Source organism: Cololabis saira, chromosome 24, assembly GCF_033807715.1.
Source record: "Cololabis saira isolate AMF1-May2022 chromosome 24, fColSai1.1, whole genome shotgun sequence".
In the NCBI taxonomy this organism is placed as follows: Eukaryota; Metazoa; Chordata; class Actinopteri; order Beloniformes; family Belonidae; genus Cololabis; species Cololabis saira.
Window position 1 is genome coordinate 7,661,015 of NC_084610.1, and position 22,156 is coordinate 7,683,170.

A 22,156-nucleotide genomic window follows, 5' to 3' on the forward strand; every position below is an offset into this window, starting at 1 on the left:
CTGAAGCCGAAAACTCTCACGCCGCAACAGAATAATAACAAAACACTCCAGACAGCATTGGCTGCATTTGTTTTACAATCTGGGCTTTGTCATCAGCCTTTTATCCAGGGACACACACATAAATATATCATGACAGCTGAAAAATGAGGCTTTCAAGTAAAACAATAACTATATTGTATGCCTGCATTGCAGGTCTGCACTTTTACAAGACTGGAGGAAAAACAATGAATCAAATCATTTTTCTGCAAGGCCTATTACAACAATCGACCAAAGAAAGTAATCACACCAAAACAATTAAAGAAAATGCAACAGAATCAGAAAACACAACTATATGGGGAAAAACTTTGTTCTTTATTTGTGAAGTGGCGATTGTCAGGAAATATTTTCTTAGCAAATAGATAAAATAAGCTAAATGCAGTCAATTTCTTATATGTGTTAGTATGAATATCATTCAGTCAGTCAGTTTAATCCACTTTATTGTCATTTACAGTATAATATAAATATCCGAAGAAAGCTACCTGATTCAATCTTAATTCGGGCAACAGTGGTAACAAAAAACATTAAAAAACAGAAGAGAAAACTATTTGTTTTCCATTTTGTCGATGCGTCTCATGTGCAGTTCACAACATCCCCCCTGTAGTGTTCATTCTGGTAACAAAGAGCCAATAAACTTGAAGCCTAAATACATACAGTATATGGAAATGTATGGATGTAAGTTTTTACAACTTATGGTGCTCAAATAAAGCACATTGCGGCCATTTTACTGAGCTGAAATATCGTGATTGATCCAATGCAAAACTCAAACATGTGAATCCATGTTGTAAAGACCAGCAAACCCCAAGCAGCTTTATGAAAATGTCAGAGATCAACAATAAAATTGAGGAGGGCACAGCTCAGCACTTTGGCACACAGCAGGCCTTTAAAACAAGATTCTGCGTTGACGGGGGTCATAGACAACATTTACAACCTGCTTTTTCACCTGCATGTTGGTGGGGGCGGTTGGTGCGGAGCATCAGCAGCCAAGCGTCGTCTCAGTGGTGCACTTACTTATTCAAGTGAGAGGTGAACCAACGCATGGCACTGAACCTGCTTTGTTCACTCTGGACACATGTAGGCTTTATAGTTGCCTTGATAAAAGCTGAAAGAGCTGAGTGTGTTTTGCACTGGCCTTGTTGACTATTGAACAGTTGCTCATTGAATGTGTGGTAATGGAGTAAAGAGACAGCACACCATCGGGTTTGATGCTGCTGTTTAATTCCACCAAGCGAGGCTCAATTAAACATCCAGGAATAAAAGTGGATCCAAGGGGCAACATCTGGCTTACTAATTTAACCTTAAATCACCTGTGATTGGTATCCCTTTGTTCATATCAGACCCAGTCACAGATCCAGTTTCATCCAGATGTGATTAGGGTTGCAAAAGGGTGGAAAATTTCCGGTAAATTTCCGGAAACTTTCCATGGGAAGTTAAGCTGGGGAATTTTGGAAATATTCCAAATTGGAAACTTTCCATGGGAATTATGGGAATTATGGGAATTTATCGGAATTATTGGGAATTTATGGGAATTTATGGGAATTAACTGGAAATTGGGGGTAATTTAAACAAACTGTATCATATCCAAACATAAATGTAAATATTTATTTTGTCATAAGCAGATATCCATGCAAGATAATACAAAAACATGACATTTCAACAGATTTATTTGAGTAGAACTTTAGTTTTTATTCTTGTATGAACAATTATTTTAATGAACAAAAACATGAATGTATTTATTTAATATTTGCAAGTTAAACATTAATACAATTATAGATCAAATATATTTACCCCATAATATTATCAAAACTTACTTGACTTTATATAGTCCGTGGGCTCAAATGTGTGGCTTCAATAGTCTTGTGCTTTGAGCTCAAATGTGTGGCCTCCAGGCTTCAAGAAATCACCTATGCATGTGATGGAGGAATGCACAGTGCCTGTAGGGGGCGTGGCCTCAATAGCACTGCAGTAAGCAATGTGCTGTGTGCATGTGATTGAGGAGTGTACTTGCATTAAATCTGGTTGTTTTAGCCAAGACTATGCTACAATATATTTCCCCCAACTATATTTAAGTTCCCTGTTAAGGGCCAACCTTCAATTCTGTAAATGTCTTATTTATTCCCGTTAATTCCCATATATTCCCGTTAATTCCCATGGAAAGTTTCCAACTTTGAAAATTCCCGGAATTTTGCAACCCTAGATGTGATAGATTCTGCTGACACCAGGGCACCAGGTAAAGTAACAGATTTGACCAGGAAGACATCAGACTTCTGAGTGTCCTATTGAATACCGGATGACTTTAAGTGAGAAATATAAAGCAGAGTAGTAAAGTCATAGTTGTGATTCTGGCATCCTGCGGCTACAGTGGGGGGAAAATCAATTCCTTTAATAATGGTTAATAATATCATTTTGATTTTTGCCAGTCTTTTATCCCTTTCCCTCCACTTGTATTGATCCAAATCTTAGAGAAGCCCTCAATGCTGTTATAATCTTAAAGGGAGCCCTTAAAGGTATTTAAAGAACCAAACAATAAACTAAGTGGTCAGTTATGGTTCGTATCAGACGGTGGAGGGAAAAAAAGAAATTGGACAAACTCAGTGTGTCGCCCAGAGAAGACTCTGCGGCTCCTGTCAATATGACTCTGGACAACATATTGACAGGAGCTGACTCCACCCACACATACTTCATCCAAATGTGGGCAACATAAAACAAACAAGCCCAGCAACTGGCAGAAACATGTTTATTGTTAACTTCTGAGGGAATGTAGCTGCTGCCAGCGACAGTTTTCCTGGCTCTGAACCGGTACTTTCTTTGGGACATGCTGTCGAAAAACAAAAAAAAGGGGTCTTAATTTAATATTGACCCTGAAACAGCACTAAAATCCCTTTTGGTTTGGAAATGAGAGTCATGGTAAGTGTTTGAGACCATGAGGTAGCAATCCAAGTCCACATCACGACTCTCCCTCCACCGTGCCTAACCAGTGGAAAGATAATTTGATGTTGTAAAACCGCAACCTTTGTGTTCCTCCTGAATAAACCAGTAAAATACGAGGTTTCCTTACATGTGTATATTACAATTCTCCTGATTACATCAAATTCAGGCAGATTTTCTTTTGTTATTGTCTTTAGGAAATTTAACCAAAAACCAGTGCAAATACATACTGATTACATTTGTTAAAAGTTCGTGTTTTGGGATGTTAACTAAAACTGATGGATCCCAACTCCCGGAGTGAGTCATCCCTAAAAAATGTAAATGCAACTTATTATAGACATGCGGAGATGTAACAGTTGTTGACGTGTATAGAGAGCATTTATATTTCAAATTCTGGAGCAGCAGACCGAAAAAAGACACAAAACAAACAAAATGGTTGACTTGCAATGCTGAAGGGCTTTTCGAGTGAGCACACCTGGATTTATAAGAGGAGGAATAAGTCGTGCGTTTTATTCCGACTAGACTTTCCCTTCATTTTGTCATTTCATATTCCCCCCTCATGTAAACAGGGCTGTGAAGGATGTTGTTGAGCCCCAGGAGAACGGATGAATGGTGCATCGGCAGGCCTTCTGAAAGTACCCTCAACATCACCTCCATTTCAGTGCTCACTGCAAGATCCCAGTGATTATTTTATGTGCTTCCAGAAGAAATAAATAAGCATCGAGAGAACAGATAAGAGTGCAAATAAAGTGCGTCACGTCTGTGAAAAGCAGAGTTTTGTCTGCTTTTGTATCCTCCCGTAGACGGCTGTGAGCGTACCTTTACCACCGGAGAGAGAACAGAAAGTTTCCCCAGCTCTGCTTTGGTGTCATTAAGAGACTCTGAGATTGCAGGCTTACATCTACATAGCCGTTCTGATGTCTCGCCAGCCCGCCATGAGGCGCATGCAGCCGCTGGCTGGAAGAGCACATTCTGAGGCTGGTGGAGACCCAGCGGTATTTCCTCCTGCTTTCTCTCACCAAACATTGTTATTGGTTAATGGAACTTCTGAGAGTCCGTGTTCACACGGGCCGTGTGTACCTAAGGCGGTGTTTGTGGAGGAGGATGAGGGTTGTAGGTAAAAACACAGAGGTAAATGGTCCATGGATGCACTTCCCACATCTTTCAAAAGTTCACACCTGTTTTTTTATAATTATCTTACAGTGCAGGCAAGACATAAGTAAGGAAAACAAAACTGTCTCCTTAACCAAAGAGTAATCTATTAAAACACAATATTTAAAGTAGTGATGCAACGAATGTTCGGTAAGCGAAATTGTTCGGCCAAAAATGGCAAAAAAAACACTTTCGGTGTTCGGTGGAATAAGTGGGGAAAAAACCGAACAATTAATAAGGCGTTTGATGACGCAAGTCAAACAGCAAACAGCTGGAGTGAGGAGCGTGCGGTGTTAAATGCAGCAAACATGTCAGCATGTCAGATCATTACTTGGATGTGGAGAAAAAGCAGAGGACACGAGAAATGATCCAGACTGAGTTGGATTTGGGAAAGCCGCTTGGTGATGGAGACGATCACGGGACGCACAGCAGAGAAAAGGTCCCGTACTACCGATGCGGTGGAGAAAACTCACTGTCTGATAGGAGGAGATCCTCCAAGAAAACAACCCAGATGCCCGGCAGACGACAAGTGCAACCGCATCTAACAGTTAGATGGTTATCTGTCAGAAGTCCCCATCCCCAGGAGCGAGAACCCTTTCGCCAGTAGAGGAACATAAGAGCCGGGCGGGGGGCGGGGCTTATGACCGGGGGGCGGGGCATATCATGACCGGGCCCTCTGCAGCCTGGAGCCTCTCGTCAGGCAGCAGAAATACCCGTCTCATTATCATAGCCTACACATCCCCAACAACGGGACTTACAAGCATCACCAGATGTAAGAGCAGAACTTACTGTAGCCTATTAGAGATTGTGAAAGATAATTCTCAATTTTATTTTTCAAAAATTGGCAAAATAAATGAAAAACTGCGAAGAACCATTGTTCAGTATGTTATTCGGTATTCGGTCAAGTGTTTACTATCAGTTTCGGTTTTCGGCCACAAATTTTCATTTGGGTGCATCACAATTTAAAGGAGCATGAGGCAGGATTGAGGCAGGATTTATGAAAAAAATGTGTATATGTTTCAAGTTTTCTAGTAATAATGTCAGATGAAGCGTTCCAAACCAAAAAGAATGAGCCCTCTAGTGTATCTCTCTGTTGCCTTGAACAGGCTGTGTGCTGCAAAATGTGCTGCAATTCGGAGGCCAAATTTCCCGCGCTGTCCTGCGGATGTGACGTCACATGACACTGCATGCAGGTTCTCCCCGTTCTCCCGTGCCGGCTTCGCTGTTGGCTGCAGTACCCCCAACGGCCGTTGTGGTGAAGGGTGGCGCTAGAGAGTCTCATTTCTTAAAAGGAGCCTCATGCTCCTTTAAAGATGATGTCAGCCTGCTTAGAGCTCACACCAGAACTGCTCAGGCTAGGACCAGAAATCCTTGTTTCCACCTTGGCACTCTTAAATTTACGTCCCAACAGTCATCATTTCAGGTGTTAATACAAAGAACAATGTGTAAAGGAATAATGGGTGGATTTGATTGGAATCAACATGAGGTAACATAAACTAGTATCATTGTTTGGCATCTGCTAATTGAAGATGGACTGATCTGATCACCTTCAGCGTGGACTCTCCCAGGCCGACCTGAAGCCAGTCACAGCCGTCTTCAAGCGTCATGTTACTTTACATTCATTCTGATCGAATCTCTTAATCTAGTGGTTCCCAAACTTTTCCTGGTGGGCCCCCTTTTGGTTAATAAGAAGGTTTTTGCACCGCCAATCTCCCGCCCCCACCCCAGTTGTGTTTCCAGTATCCATGGCAGTTTATTTCACACCTCACCACTTTTGAACAATTTAACACACAAGATAAATTGCAATACATTACAAGTTGCAATAAGACAAACTACAATCTCTTTTAAATGAAACAACAAACCATATTTACTATGGAGGATTTTTTGTGCCAAAATTAAATAAATAAATACATCATTAATTAAATTGGGAATGAAATATATAATTAATTAATTAAATGTGTCATTAATTAATTAAAATTAGAATGAAATATGTCATTAATTAATTAAAATACAATTAATTTTAAGTAAAAATATATATTTATTATTTCAGCATTTAATTAATTAATGACACATTTAATTAATGATTTCGTGTTGCGTGTGAATCATGAAATGTAAAACTGCATTTAATTAATTAATGACACATTTAATTAATGATTTCGTGTTGCTGAATCATGAAATGTAAATGTAAAACTGTCAGTTTCACTCGTCAAACTCAGTGGGCGGATTTCAAACACCTCATTGGTTCCCCTGATCAAGTCAAGGCAAATCGAATCCACATAATGGATTGTTGCAGGGCTTGTGAACACATTACGATAAACTAGGCACAAATTTTGGCACAAAAAATCCTCCATAATTTACAGTGTTTTTAGTTTTATTTAAAGTGTAACAGTATTCTTTTCTCAGTGTAATTAGTGAATGGTGATTCCGTGAACAGCAAGTTCTGCAATGGCTTCAAAATGACCAATGTGGAGCTTCATCAGGTGGAAACCCCAAAGAGTTGATGGAAGCACGTTTTATTGCTCAGTCAAGGAGACGAGTTCAGCAGCATCTTCTCTCGTCATCAGAGGAACTGTTTCCTCTGACTTGCTCACCATGAAATTCTTATTAATACCATCTAATTCACTGGCCCATTGGGTAGTGATTTCCTGACGAATATTAACGAGCTTTCTCAGATATCATGCAAAAAGAAAAACAATTCTTTTGTCAGTAGGATGAGGCAACAAAACCAAGCTCCTGTTGTTAGGAATCTCTCTCCGAGAGCCAAAAGCAGGAACCTTTTAGTCCAGATTCATTGTCAACCACACATTTTGTTAGGTTTTTGTTTGCTTTTTACACTTGAATGTTCCTTCTCTCTCCCTGCATAGCTCCACTAACAAATAATTGGGAAATATGTACTAGTTCTTTTTTCTTTTTTGGAACCACAAAAAAAATGGAGATGAGTTTCAACCCTAAAATTAAATGAGGATAAAATTAAATGAAACAGAAAAAGAACATAAAAGCAGTGGTTCATTTACTCCACTAAATGTTTAGGAGGCTGCCCACACGATGAGAACAAGAAGCCTACTTTGTTTAAAAAAAAACAACTAAAAACTGTCAGTCTTACGGCAAAAATGTATCCAAAACTGAATTTATGTGCAGAAACATGTACAGTCGTGTTCAAAGAGTGATTCTATGCAGATCACTGGCATGTGAACAAATAACTTGAACCTCTCATTTGCTACTGTAGTCTCTTTTGCATCAACTTTTTGATGACAGACTATATTTCAATGGATTTCTTTCAAATTCCCGTTCCCACTCCAGAAAGAGGAAACAGCAAGTGGCAACACGTTCCCATAAACGGGGTAAGGGACTCCCCGTCTGAACACCAATCCAATCTGGGTTTTGCATGAAGCTAATGAGACATGAAATTGGCTCTACTGTGCCGGCACCTCGACATCCACCAATCAACCAAAGGGGAACCCCCTCCAGCCAATTGCAATATTTGGGCTTATTAGATACAGTATCACACAGGGTTACAGTTTCACAGTCCTGATCTGCCTCTCCACAAAACTCCCACCGAGTCTGAACGTCTGGCATTTCTGTTTGAGGTTGATTTTGTAATCAGATGCAATTGACAACAATTGTGGGTTTGTATAATAAAGGAATCAGTAAGGGGAAAGGGGTTACATTTTTCCTAAACAGGAGCTTGCAGACCTTGTCATTAGAAGTGTTGATCGGTTCATTGATTGGTTGCCCATTAATTCATTTAAATTTTATTTATATAGCGTCTATTATAACACAATTTGTCTCTAGGCCCTTTCCAGAGACCCAGAACATGACCCCCGAGCAATTATTACATAAACAGTGGCAAGAAAACGCCCCTTTAGCAGGGAAGCAACCTTGAGCAGGACCTGGATCATAGGGGGGAACCTCCTGCCGAAGGCCAGCCGGGCAGAGCAGGGAAAGATCAGAGAGAATGAGGAACAGAGAGAGGCCTTGATAGTAATGAGACACTGAGTAATCCCCATTTATAATATCCCTGCTGTGGCGCACAATTCATCAACACATAAAAGCAGCTTAACGTTGTTTGGCTGGTCGTTAGTTCTCTACCAGTTCATGTCTCTGTTGATTAGTCCATTTCACTGAGTAGAAGGTCTGGACTCAGGTAAATGAGATGGACGGCATAACATCAAAGGTTTTTTTACTACTTTACCAGCCATGAAAAAACGTGTCAACAGACGTCATGGTCTTGTTTTACACGACACGTTCATCCAAAGTTGTGATATTGTCTGTAAACATCTGAACTAGAACCTGATGAGCTTTTATTGAGCTAAAGAAAACGTGATGCCGATTCCTACCGCGAGGTGGGTTTCCATTAAAGGTAGTCCAGATACTCTCATGGAGCCTCAGTTGTTCCTGTGTCTGTCCCTTACCAGGAACAGCTAATCCCTGCCTGGGATAATGACTAAAGCATGCCATGGAAAACCTGCTGGGTGAAGGGTGTTTGGTATTGTTGTAGGACGGAGATGACGTGCATCTCTCTTCATGTCTCTTTCCTGTTTAAAGGAGCTGTATGTAAGAGCAATAATAAAACGAATCATAAAATGACCCCGATATGTCAACAGACATTTAAAAATCATGTTCATTTCAAATACTTATGTCACTGACAACAGCACTCAAGCCAGGATATTCCAGTTTAAAAAGAGGAGTTGCAGCCCTCAACTGATGTTGATGTTGTCATTTTTTGTTTTGGCCTGAAGCTCCACCCTCCACCTATCTCCCAATCACCAAGTCAGTATTGTTTCTGAAGCTCCACCCTCCACCTATCTCCCAATCACCAAGTCAGTATTGTTTCTGAAGCTCCACCCTCCACCTATCTCCCAATCACCAAGTCAGTATTGTTTCTGAAGCTCCACCCTCCACCTATCTCCCAATCACCAAGTCAGTATTGTTTCTGAAGCTCCACCCTCCACCTATCTCCCAATCACCAAGTCAGTATTGTTTGGGCATCCGGGTTGCCAGCTCGGCTCTAATTATCGCAGCCATGGCAGCCTACGTTCCTGCTGCATTCTGCAGCCTACCTGGCAACCTCTGGTCGGGGGGAGGAGGGGGAGGGTACACGCCGCTCAACAATATTTTGAAAGAGACTGCAGTACCAGTTCTGGCCATTTCTTACAGACGGCTCCTTTAACTCTCACCATTTGTACAAACACAGCAAACAGAAAAGCACCAACTCAGCTCCTTCCATATTGATGTTCTTTGTCAACCACTTCATCCGTCTGACGTTCCAGTGTCCCAGGTTTTACCTTGGACCCACACTCAAAGAAAGTCTTCGTTACATGAACCCGTGTTCAATCATAACTATTGCTGTGTTGCCATAGAAATCTTTGCTAACCTAACAAGGTATTGTATGGAACTTGCAAACAGATGACAGCTGAAAGCTTCTACCAGGACTGATTTTAGCTGGTCGTCCAGTAAACCCTAACAGTTGTTGAAACATCCAGATAGACTGACCAGAGCGATCAGCGGTGATCAACTAGCTACTGTACCTTTGGAAACCCAGCAGAGCTCCAGGAACCCCTAGATCATGCTCCGTTAGCAGGTGATGCCCAGGCAAGGTACCAGTTAGGACTGGAATCTCCCAATCGACTAGTTGATTTATTAGTAGATGCAGATTGGCTCGACTAAAATTCTGATTGGTCGATTCTTTAATTTACTGTAATTTCTTTAGAAGGAAAGTACCAAGTTCTAAAGTAGAATAACGGCGTCCGGTGATTTGTTGAACTCTATCGTGTCAGAGACATCTGTAATGTGGCAGAAATTTATAAAAACAGACAATGGGAAAAAAGTTTAATGCAAACTTTGCAAGCAACAGATTGGATATCAAAGCTCAACATCAAACATGGCATATCACTGTTTCTAGCTGGGTTGGGAGGGTGTTGTTCTATTAAATATACATTCACATTGAAATTCTGGCATTTATTTGAGTCCCACCCAAACATGGGTTTGCCCTACTGTAGTTGAACCAGAATAAAATACTCGCCGCCACCGTGTGCAGGGAAAAATGGTAGCGTCAGTCAATTATTAAAACCATTGTTTTATACAAATAATATTCCCTGTATTAATTTCGACAGGCTGTAGTGTTTCATTAATTTCAGTCTAAAACATTAGATCAAAAACGAATATATAATAAATTGACAACAAAGCGCCCCGTGAGTTACCAGTGAGTGTTGATCAGAGATCTAGCAGGCCTCGCTTCAAATCTTGTTTCTCTAACATCTGAAAGTGGAATAGATGGACAGATTTAGTTGGAATGGGTGTCGGTAGATCGGTTGCACCATACAATAAGACACAATCAGCATACAACTTCTCTTTCTAAGAAAACATGACGTTATAAGTCATGACATATAAGGTCTTGTCCTGCCTTCCGCTGCTGAAGAAATACTTGATGGTGAGAGACATCCAGCTGTCACCTCCCAAGACCACATGCGTCCATTGTCTCTATATATTTCTGAGGTTAGCTTGTGTCCAGAGAACCCAGCACCAGTTCTGTGCAGAGTTTACATTTGGCTTGTGTAGAATAGTTTCTAGTCATATTCCTGGATGCAGAACTGTTACGGTCCGGAGTGATGATGAGTTTCCAAAATGTTAAGCCTTTTTTATTTCCAAGTTGACAGAGGTGATGGAGTTAACTTTCGGTCAAAGGCATCAACAGATGGATGGTTTCTGAGGCAAGGTGACAGACATGTCTTAAATGATTAACAGGGCCTGAAGCGAAATAAGAGTCAGCACGACCCTGTGAACTCGGCAAATGAGTAGCCCTCAGCTGAAGCGTTAATACGGTCCGGCTGGTGGCCGGATAGAAATGATCTTAAAGCACACTGACAAGGATGTGGTTTATATTAGCTTTCTCTGCCTGCGACCGCGTCCTTGTTTCCAGATCTCATGATTAAATCAGAGAAACACACAATGAAGGAAAAGTAAGAGAGAGAGGAGCCATAATGATGAGAACAGAACTCAAAGTTTGAGATTCTTATTGAGGTCTCTTATTAAATCTGTAACACTTTCAGAAAACTCAGTGTAAGAGAGAAGTGTTTGTGTCTTTGATGTGCAAGGAGTTTGTTTATTCCTCTTTTCTATTTTGACCTAAAATTTCACCACAATTTACTTCTCAAAACAGGAAACGATTAATAATCCATGTGTCCTTGTATGAGTCATAGTTTCATGCTGTCTGTATCCCTGCTGGGTGTTTTTTCTCTCTCTTTTAAGACTTTAAGATAAATTTAGACACTAAGAGAAGATGCATATATTTTTTTTTTCTTTACGATCTTAAAAGATTACAAAACTATTAGGGGTGTAACGATACACTAATCTCACGATACGGTACGATACACGATACTGAGGTCACGATAACGATACGATATTATAGCAATGTTTTTTTAACAACCTTGAATGAGGAACATATGACTGGAAAAAACGGTCTTTTATTTGAAAAACACAAAATACAAAACAATACTGTGCATTTGCCCTATTGTTACAGTTTGTAATGCTTTATAACTGTTTAAGTTTTAAAGAGAAAGCCAGGCCAACCATTTTCCACAAACTGAACTAAAAGTAAATGTCAGGTTTACATTATGCATCTTCAGTTTCATACAAGTACAAATATTTTGCCACAAACTGAATAGTTTCTCTCATGTATGATTTGACTTTTTTCTTTTTTTGGAAGCGCGTTACTAGTCAACACAATAGATTAATATTAATATTCCAATATCGCGATACACTTTGTCACCTCCACGACACGTATTGTGACGTTTTTGTATCACGAAATTTTGTGGCACGATATATTGTTACACCCCTAAAAACTATACACATATATCTTTGCATGTATGTCTTCTAAATCGGTCGAATCAAAAGCAAATGGAAAAAGTGCCAGCTCCGGAGTGACGGTATCCAGGTTTAGCACAGTTACTGTTGGGGGGGGGGGCACTTTCAACAAACAGTTTGTTTTTGATCAATCATTTGAACTTTTAAAGGCACGGTATATAACCATACCACCCCAGACTGGTTGGGGGCAGCACATCCCAGGAAAGTGTCTCTGCCTTTGGAGTTGTTGGTACGTGACAGTGGAGAGCTGACACATGAACGTTGACTGCTTCCTGATTTGCAACCCCTCAGTCTGTGAGCTTGGCGTAAATGCTCTGTCCTCCAAATGTGTGTGGTGGATGGTAACTACTTTATGCAATAATGCGTGTCTGTATGTCCCTTTTTAAAATACACTTTTATATCCAATTGGTTGTGTTGTGCCTTTTAAATGTTGTGGTCTTTAAGAAATTGACTGAATTGTGATTGATTGTGGCTTTCAGCTTGATAGATGGAGGTCTGCGTGCGTGCCTGCGTGCGTGCGTGCGTGTATGTATTTGGACAAAACTGACTGCGTCTGATTTAATGAGATGTAAACTGGCATAAGTGCTAAAGAACCCAACATGTCTGCAGCTGATTTTCCAAGTCAGAAATCCGACCTCGGTGGCCACCGCAGATGAAATTCTGTGTTCATTTGAAATCGTATCCCACGGTCACCCTTTTAGCGTCCTTGTCAGGCCGTAGTTGCCTGAATATCAAGTAACCACTAGCATTTGCTGTGTCTAGTGAATATTTCTAAGGCCAACGCATCATTAAAGCGAGTCCAATGGAGACTTTGCGCGTGTTCTGGATTGTAAAGTGTTGAGGTGAGAAAAAGAAGTTGAAAGTAGTCATTCATGTGGTTTCGGACAGTTACAGGAAAACAAACAGAAAAGTCTTTGATGTTAAAACCATATCAGTATACAGTGTGTGGTGACCCTTCACCAGACGTGTCAAAAGTATTCACATTCATAGATACTAGAGTATAGATACTAGAGTTTAAAAATACTCCTGTAGAAGTTGAAGTATCAACTCAAGTTTTTTACTCAAGTAGAAGTATAAAAGTACTGGTTTCAAAACTACTTAAAGTATAAAAGTAAAAGTAATATAAGGGGGAAAAAGCCATTAAGGACAAAAGCCATTGAAAATGAATGTATCTTAGTATAATGCAAATATATTAAAGAACCATATATGTGTACTATTGAGCATTAACATGTGTTTCAGAGAGCAGGAGATATGATGACTAGTTGCCTATAAGTATTGTAATGGTGCAAAAAGTCAAATTTCAGAGGATGTTATCATTTATCCTAACCTTTATTGGAATGTACATCCAAGTTTAGTTGCAGGAATGGATGTAAGAACAAAACTGGACAAGAACATCTGAAACAACCACAACCAAATTCACTCTATCCGGATGGAGCAATTTAACTGGATAGTTTTTTTTTAAAGGCCGAAATGAAATAGAGTAACGAGGCTGTTTTTAAAATGTAAGGAGTAAAAAGTACAGATAATTGCGTGAAAATGTAAGGAGTAAAAGTAAAAAGTCGTCTGAAAAATAATTACTCCAGTGAAGTATGGATAACCAAAATTTCTAAGTAAGGTAACGAAGTATTTGTACTTTGTTACTTGACACCTCTGCCCTTCACATAGAAACACCAGAATAACTTGCTGCTTCCAAACTAAACTGGTACCTTTTTTACTCAGGTTACGATATAGCAAACCAAACTCCCGGTAAGCTGAATGCAAAGTGGGCTTTAAGGTACAGTATTTGTTCTTAAATGTATTTACGGTGTTTCTAGGAGCCACTTCTGAGATTTCCAGCACTTATTTCAACATTTTCCATTGGTTTCACCCACAAAATGCCCCTGGAGTGGCATTTAACTTCAGTGGAGTGACGCTGAAACTCCAGCCCGCTAAGCCATTGTTTGGATGTCTGTATCCGTGATTCTCTCCTTCCTCGTCACAAATCCACACAACTCAAAGCGACAAACTGGTCGAGTCTCCAACCATTCAGAACAAAGCGAGTAAAAGAATATGAATAATTTCCTTTTCTCTAAGCCTCTTGTGCAGTTCTGTAGAGGCTGTTATATTTAATACCCCTGCTGCTTTTTCTCCTCAATTAAATTCAACTTTATTAATCCCAATGGAAGCAACTTACTCATCCGCCAAGAGGTCAAAAAGGTGATTATTGGTGGGCTTTAAAGCGAGAAAGTGTGCATTTCTAAGGCTGCAGTAGCTTCACGGCTTACTTTCACTAGCATTAAATGTGTGGTTTTCTGTCTCATAACCTGCACGTTGTGTCTTTGTCTTTGTGTTTTTGTGGCTGCAGGAAGCTTCCGCTGAAGGAGGAAAATGGAAAAGAGTCTCTGAAGCCCGACACGATTGAAATCAAACTGCACAGTGACAACAGCATCCACATAAAGCCAGACGACAGCAAAGCATAAGCAGGGTCGGTCCCCTCGCCACCAAAAGAACATTCGGATCTCGAGACCAAAACCCAGAGAAACTGCAACACTGGAAAATAGTGGAGTAAAAATACTATATCTGTTTATATCAATGCCCCAATGACAGGCATGTGTAAATACAAATAATAGAGAAAGGAAAATAGAAAGGAAGAAAGGAACCCGGCGTGGTTAATACATCGTGTTCTTACAAACATGGATTCAGTGGGAGGCTCTTGTTGATTAATGATTGTATTTTGTTTTTTTAGGGCCTTTATTTGTCTCACTTTTGTCTCCTCCTCAGTGTAATTTCTCTGATTACGCTTTCTTTTTGTCAGAGCGAGTGCTCAGGCACATCACGACAGCGGTTCGAGCCCGTTTAGCCGAGTCAGACGTCCAACCGAACGAGCATTTTGTTTCAAGACGGCGGGCTTCAGGGTTCAAAAGGTAAACACATTTCCAGGTAGAATTAGCACTTAGGGATTTAATTAGTGACGATTTGGGACTGACATTTGATGAATTGTTTTTCTCTGAACGGTTGTTGCAAAAAAACTTTTAAAATGCTGAAAAAAAAGAAAAGAATACAACAAATGTGTGTGGATGTAATCGTGGGTGAAGCCTCCTGTATTGAAGCTGATACTTTTAAGAATGTGTGTTTCATGCTTTGGTGTAAAACGAGCAGCAACGTGGTCTGGATTGTGCCCTTCGCTGGTACTCCGCCGGACCGGGGAAGAGTGAGGAAGAACACTGACTTTATTCATTCAACCCCGTCTCACATCTGCCTCAGACACTTTGTTTTTGTTCCTCCGTTTGGTCGCTTTTCTCTCTGATGTCGTCGTGTGTTGTACATAGGTGAAAGAAGAAAAAAAAGAATATTTTACAGAGCTTTTATGTAAATATCCTCTAAAAGATGTGTCTTTTATTTCCTAATGCAGAAAGCTTGGCTTTTTTGTGACCATTTCTTAGATTATTGCTTTATTTTGTCTGTTTTTTTTCTCTATTTTATATATTTTAATTCTCCTCTCTCAGTTGTGTTCAGGTCCAAAGTTTGGTAATTGTGTAAAATTGCGTTCCTTATTCATTTGCTTTCCCTAAAGAGGACTCGTGCCCTGCGGCTATTTGAGAACATTTCAACAGAGGCAGTAATTAAGGCATTAATGTGCCTTCTCTCTCTTTGTTTTCTTTTTTTTCTTTCCCCCCCTCCACTCTGGAGCTGAGCGCCCGCTGCAGCCGTGTACTCCATCAAACAAATATTTGATCGCAGCGTAGCTGCTTCCGGATCAACGTTTATTGTGATGCTGTGAATTCTGGGAATCGTAGTGTTAGGATCGTGGATTGTAGTCGATGACACTGTACAGGAACGGATACGTTTGAGACTACTTCAGTTAAAGGACAGGCTGACTTGAACAGCGTGTAATGCATCACCCTGCGTGCGTGCGCGTGTGTGTGTGCGTGTGTGTGTGTGCATACGTGCATGGGTGGCTGAACACTCAGTAGCATGTGTACCTGTTGAATGTATCTGCACGTGCTGCAAGCCAGCATCGTACACATTTGTGTGTGTGGCCGTTTCAGTTTTTCAAAGTAATTCTCCTTATCGAACCATATCCTAAATTAAAGACTCAGTAAATCGATATGTTGCTCTCCGGCATTCATTCAGTTCTAATTTATTTATTTTTGTATATTAAAGCGTCTGCACACGTCCCCGCTCCGTTATGCAGCTCTGTAGGTCATGTTTGTGAAAAGCACGTGGCAGGTGTGAGCTCTGTGACGGTGATTGATTGTCCAGGCTGCAGCACGACACGCGTGTGTCTGCACGCACGCCCCCCCACCGTTTCCCCCAAACACTCACAACTCTTCATCCAAGCTGGTGGCGCTGGCCTCGTGTCCTCGCAGCGAGCCCTGGCCGCCTGCGTGTGGAGAGGACGGGCCGGCGTGGAGGGGTTCGGCTGTAAATACGGGGAACACAGTGCCTGGAGGACAAACGATTTGTACATGTTATTTTGTATCTGGATATGATTCTCCGTCTCCCTCCTCCTCCCCTGCTCCCCATCCTTTTCCCTCCTCCTCCACCACGCTTTTGGTCGTTCTGTTTCTTTACTTTCCGTCGGTGGAGGGTAAAACAAGTATGTTTGAGCTCAGTGTACAGTATGTGTCCTCTTTGTCCCCATGCTCCCCGTGTCCCCTGGACTGTACCCGCTGAGTGTGCTTTGTGCAGGAGGTGGGAACTATTGATGTCTCTCTGTACGTACCTGTGGAACACTTGTGACTCCTGTCATTGCCGCTGTAAATAAACATGTCCTAGTAGAAGAGAGTGAGTGCTTGTCTTTTTTTACATTTACTTCTCCTACACTGCTGTCTCTCTTTACTTTTTGTCCTACACTGCCGTCTCTCTTTAGTAATTTCAAGCTGCAAGCTGTTTCTGGGGACAAAAACATGGGCAATACAAAGTCCCCCCGTAGATCAGCAGCTTGTAGACCAATGTTTAGGAGCAATAACACATAGAAGTCATTTCCTGTGTTTCTGAGACTCAGCAACCCTCCACCGTTGTATTCCACGGCGAGAATCAGGTGTTTCTGCTGAAAGCGCGGCCGTAGCAGCTGCCTTGATTGCTTTCCACCTGTGAACAGATTCTCACATGCGGCCCGAGAGGTTTTCATGAGGCCCACGAGAAGTTTCCAACGCAAAAACACTAAATGTTAATTTACTAAAAAGGAAGGCATAAATAATTGCCATGAATCACAGCATATCCGATAATATATTTCTTCTAGAAATCCATCGTTATTCCACAAATAGAGCAGTTTTCGTCATTTTTTTAGTTTTCTAGAATGCATTTGCCGATTTTATTTCTTTGTAGACGGTCGTTTATTTTTATTAACTGACTACTATTATATATTTTCGCAGGAAAATTATCACTGCTAAAAAAGATGATAGAAGATATTTATTCGGAGAATTTCCGTTTTGAATACGAGGATAGTGACAAAGTAAAACAGTTAAAAGAGAAGTGCTGACTTTTTCGGCACACTGGCGTAAATATCCGCGCCAATTTTTAAAAATAAATACACTTAATTGTACTGGAAAAATCTCTAAATCACAAAGAAACACTCTCGGATGTAATAAGAAAGATGTTGCTTTTAATTACATTTCCTATAAAAAAGCGAAATATAAAAAAACATACTTGTTTCTGTTTATCTTTGTAAAATGATATTAAAAGTATCTTACATAATTTTGAAAAAAAATTTGAAATTTCAAGAAAAGATCCTGAAGAAATACATTTTACATAATTAGAGTGTAAACAAAGTGCATATCTCCTTTAAAATTAACTAAACTGATATTGGATTAGATAACAATAGTAAAAAAAAAAAGAATTAGAAAAAATAATTTTAGGACCGTTTTTGTTATTTTGAGCGTGCGGCCTGCGAGAAAAAAATTGGTCAAATCCGGCCCGCCGAGCAAAATGAGTTTGACACCCCTGCTCTATAACAACAATGGCTTCTCTAGGAGCACTGCTTATGTCTTTCCCTGTTGACATTGTGTTATCACAGGCCTGAATGCTTCAGACCAGCTAACTGCCAAAATGCCTTCTTTTCTAGGGTCAGTAACCTGCTGACGGTCCGTCATCAACCACTGATGATGAGCATCTTGCTGGAACAGTAAGGGAGTATTTAGTGTTGCTCACATGAGTACTTTTTTTTAATTGAATTAATTTTTGAATGCCAAAAAGTTAAAGGTAATTATTCATTTTAGGTTAGACCCATTTGAATCAAATAATTTTTATGTTGTCACATGCAAAACAAAAAAGAAGGAAAGGCGGCGGCACTAACTGGAACTGATTTGTAAATAGCTGTTCAACTTGTAGATGAGGACAGGTTATTGTGAATGTAGGGATTTGGACAAAGTTCAACCTTTTTTTCCTAATCTATTCAGTGTTGCAGGGCCAGCTGTTGTGGAGCAGGAGGGGCGACACCCAGCCCCCCCCGTAAGTTCAAGCTACTTTTTCATCACTGCAGACTGAAAAGCTGCAGTCAAAGAAAGACTGTTCTGCTATTTCACATTTGACCACATGTAAGAAGAAAACTCCTTTTATTTTTGATAGTGTTTTTCTGTTTCAAATCTTTTTTTTATCATTTTTCACAATGAATATAAAAGTAACAATGATACATTGAGAATGTACATCACAACCATAACAAAAACTAAAATACCCCCCACTGAAGGTTGTGCTGGTGCAGGTGCAGATGGTATCAAAATTGTGTTATCTTACAAAACATAGCGAAGAGAAAAAAGGAAGAGATCTTGGAATCTTGAGGTAGTACAGTGACCCCCCCAACCAAATCTGGATAGTGTTTATAAGATGATCCTTGGGAGATAATGTTGAGTTGTGTGATACAGATAACCAGAGACGTGTTTGAAGGTGTAAAATTATACTCCAGATGAACTAAAACTGTACACAGCTCAAACGTGAATGCTGAACGCTGAAACGTGAAGTCAAGGGTTTTTTGACTGGATGATGACGCCGGTGCTGGGATGGATAAAGAAGGGTTGACTTTTAGCTTTAAGAACAACTTGTATGCAAAACCTGATGTTCTTCATGTTTTGTTTTATCGGCTATAAAACTGAATTCGGGTTGTGAATGTTTTCCAAAAGAAACCAGATACATTTTCCAAGGCTTTTTTGGGAGCAAATAAACAAGGCTGTTTTGTTTGAAGGTGGCGGTAACCTTTGTCCGACTTTGCTGGGGACTGTTCCAGAGACTGTTAGAGCGATTGCTTCCCAGAAACAGAGCGGGACGCCGTCACCTTGGCCATGAGAGACAAATGGAGAGAGAGGTCTGTAGCTGGGTTGTGGGGTGGAGATCTAAGCTCAGACCTCCGTCTCCCTGGACACTTCCTCCAGCTGCTACGGAGGATACGGAGGAGTTCCCTGGTCAGCTGAGAAATATCGTCTCCCTCAGTTCCTCTTGGTGATGACACATGTGTGAAACTGTACGGATATATTCTAATTCATTGACACCAAATTTCATAGTGGTTTCATAGTATTATTACTGGGCTTTTGTTTGCTTCTTCGCATCCACCAATATATGATAGTGTAACAGATGTATTATTGTTGTGCGTGCGTGCGTGCGTGCGTGCGTGCGTGCGTGCGTGCGTGCGTCCGGCGTGCGTGCGTGCGTGCGTGCGTGTATTGATTGTATGATAATAGGGTAGGCATCACAAGCTCATGCTTCAGCCTACACCTTTTTTGGTCACATCTTTTGAGCCATCTCTTTAGTTCCTCCCTGGTTTTGCTGTTTTCCCCATGTGTGCTGTATAATGATGATGGTTGCACCGATGTAACATTGTTTTTTGGATGACCAAAATAAACAATAAAAGAAAAAAAGAAAAAAAAACACCTCCCTCAGGAAGCCTTGACCACCTCAGCTGGTTCCTTCTCAGTGTGGAGGATACGTGACTCTGACTACGTTTATATGCAGTCAAAATTTGGGTTATTGCTAATATTCCGGTTACTGAAACATTCGGAATATTCCGTTTCCATGCGTGAGCAAACAGGGTTATCCCTGTATACATGGTAATTAATCATTTGGGATATCTGGATCAAACCAGCGACGCACGGAGAACGTGATGACGCAATTCCCCGTCATTTCTGCTTCTTCTTCCAGTATCCAAATTCAAAACAAATGGTGCTTCGCGCAACTTTTCGCTCACCTTCTTGTAAATCTGGCTATCCCGGTACTTTCTACCGTCTACAAATGCCAAAATGTTCATATCCTTCATTACATTTATGAAGTGATTAGTCTCCTCCTGGTCTTGGTTTCTCCGTGTTTAGAAGAACTTCCTGGACTCAAGACCAGGATTCCTTGCGAAAAGAGCATGCGCAGAAAACAAATTCATGTTCTGTTTGATGGGGATATTCTGTTTGGCGTTTACATGACCCAATATTCAGGTTTTAAAAGGAGTAACCCAGGGGTCATATTCGTTTTTTAAAAACCGGAATATGAGCAAATTCGGGTTATTCAAAGGGGTTATTGGTGTTTACATGGCCGTGCAAAACCGGGTTATTGCTAATATTCCGGTTTTAAAAGGGTTATTGATACATGGAAACGCAGTCTCTGAGTCTCTCCTAAATACTGGGACTTAACCGCATCACAAAGAAAGAGTCGTTCTTATATGACTCAAGCCGATGTCTTCCCTGGAAGATCCCAGGAGCGGTGATGTGGAGGCCGTTGCCCCTACTAGGGTCTCCCAAGGCCAACAAAAACGGACCAAACCCAACCAGACCGGGAGCCACAGGGGTCAGCTGTAATCCATCTGTCAGCAGCAAAAAGTCCTGCTGATCCTCCGTTTCCAAAACTTTGCTCCGTTCAGAACCAGGACAGAGTGGAAAAGTTGAATGACTCATTAAATGCACATAATTTCACAAGTATTAAACTTGTGAAATCAAAGCCGAGTTGCAATTTCTTACATTTTCAGCATCACTGCGAGGCATGATGTAACCCCGAACAGCAGCATCACCAGACACTGATACTGCAGCAACGTTTGGTTATAATCCCCCGCATTGTGACGGGCCGCGCTTCCGTCGGGCACCATTGTGAGATAAAGAGCAAGACGACTTCAGAACTTTAAATAGCATTTAATTCTTTTTTCCTTCGCTGAAGTCGACAGAGCTCATTTTTTCCAGAGGACAGACTGCTATTTTCATCAAGGTCATTCTTAAACCGTCATTAGTCCCACTTTTAATGGTAACCCTGCTGCATCCAAATCTGGCCTTCCCTCCTTGAAGCGGCGCTTTCTTGATTAAGAAAGAGAGAGACGGAGAAGTTCCACTCAAAGGAGGAATTAAAACAATTCTGAACAGCCTTATAGTCTGCTTTCACAAAGCTGCTGCTCTTCGCTGCTCATTTGAAATCGGCAGATAAAGTTTTCTCAGACGTTTCCTCCCGACGTGACGGAGTGAGCGGGGGAGGGAGGGAGGGGAAGAAAGCAGCGGGCTGCCTGTTGGATCTTGGCTGCAAAGGCCTCCGCTAACAAGGGGAACACACTCCAACTTCATCTCCCGCAGGGGCTCACGGGAAGCCTGCACATCAAACAGCGAGTCTCATTTGGAGCAGAGGAGAGGAGGAGTGATATCAGCTGCTCTGGAGGGGGTTAAGGGAGGAGGCCGGGAATGAGTTGAACAATCACAGACGGAGGAAGAGACATACGCTCGTGTGGCAGTGTGCCACAGGTGATCACGTCTTCCTCAGACCTAACAAACACACAAATGCATCGTTTTCTTTTAGTCTTTTGGACACAGCTGAGACGTTAGAATAATCCTTCAGGTGATATTTCTCAGCTAATCGTCCTCTTTGCAGAGACTCCCATGATAGCGTGCGCTGACAGCATCGTGATCCCAACTGTGAGAAAAGTTTGGGATGGAATCTCCTCCTCACCGCTGGCGAAGTCTCCACACATGCATGAATTTAAGACTCCTCCTTCATGTGGAGCTCTGAGGCCACATCGGCTAGCAGAGATCTCCAAGCTCGGAGCCACGAATCCAGCAAGCAGCTCTTTGGCAGGTGCCAGTCTCCACTTCCTTAATCAGCTTCCTGTCAGAGTCTCCCAGAAGAGAAGCCGCTCTCCGCTGATCTGAGAGGAGAGGAGATGGGAGATGGTGGGTGTGAGAGAGAGACAGGAAATTACAAGTTTAATGACTAATTCCACCTCACGAAACATCACTGAAGGAAACAT

General features: G+C 41.2%; 1 protein-coding gene across 5 annotated transcripts in view; it reads left to right on the forward strand.

Moving 5' to 3' along the window:
- The window catches only part of LOC133425087 (neural cell adhesion molecule 2-like), a 436,069-nt gene extending 419,809 nt beyond the window's left edge, over positions 1-16,260 (forward strand). For 4 of the 5 annotated variants that reach the window (XM_061715764.1, XM_061715766.1, XM_061715767.1 and 1 more), the window contains exon 17: positions 14,324-16,260. In XM_061715764.1, coding sequence (XP_061571748.1) covers positions 14,324-14,438 — 115 coding nt within the window. In that variant the 3' untranslated portion in view covers positions 14,439-16,260. The remainder of the gene's footprint in view (positions 1-14,323) is intronic. The other variant, XM_061715765.1, reaches the window with a different exon arrangement.
- The last annotated feature ends 5,896 nt before the right edge of the window (positions 16,261-22,156 follow it).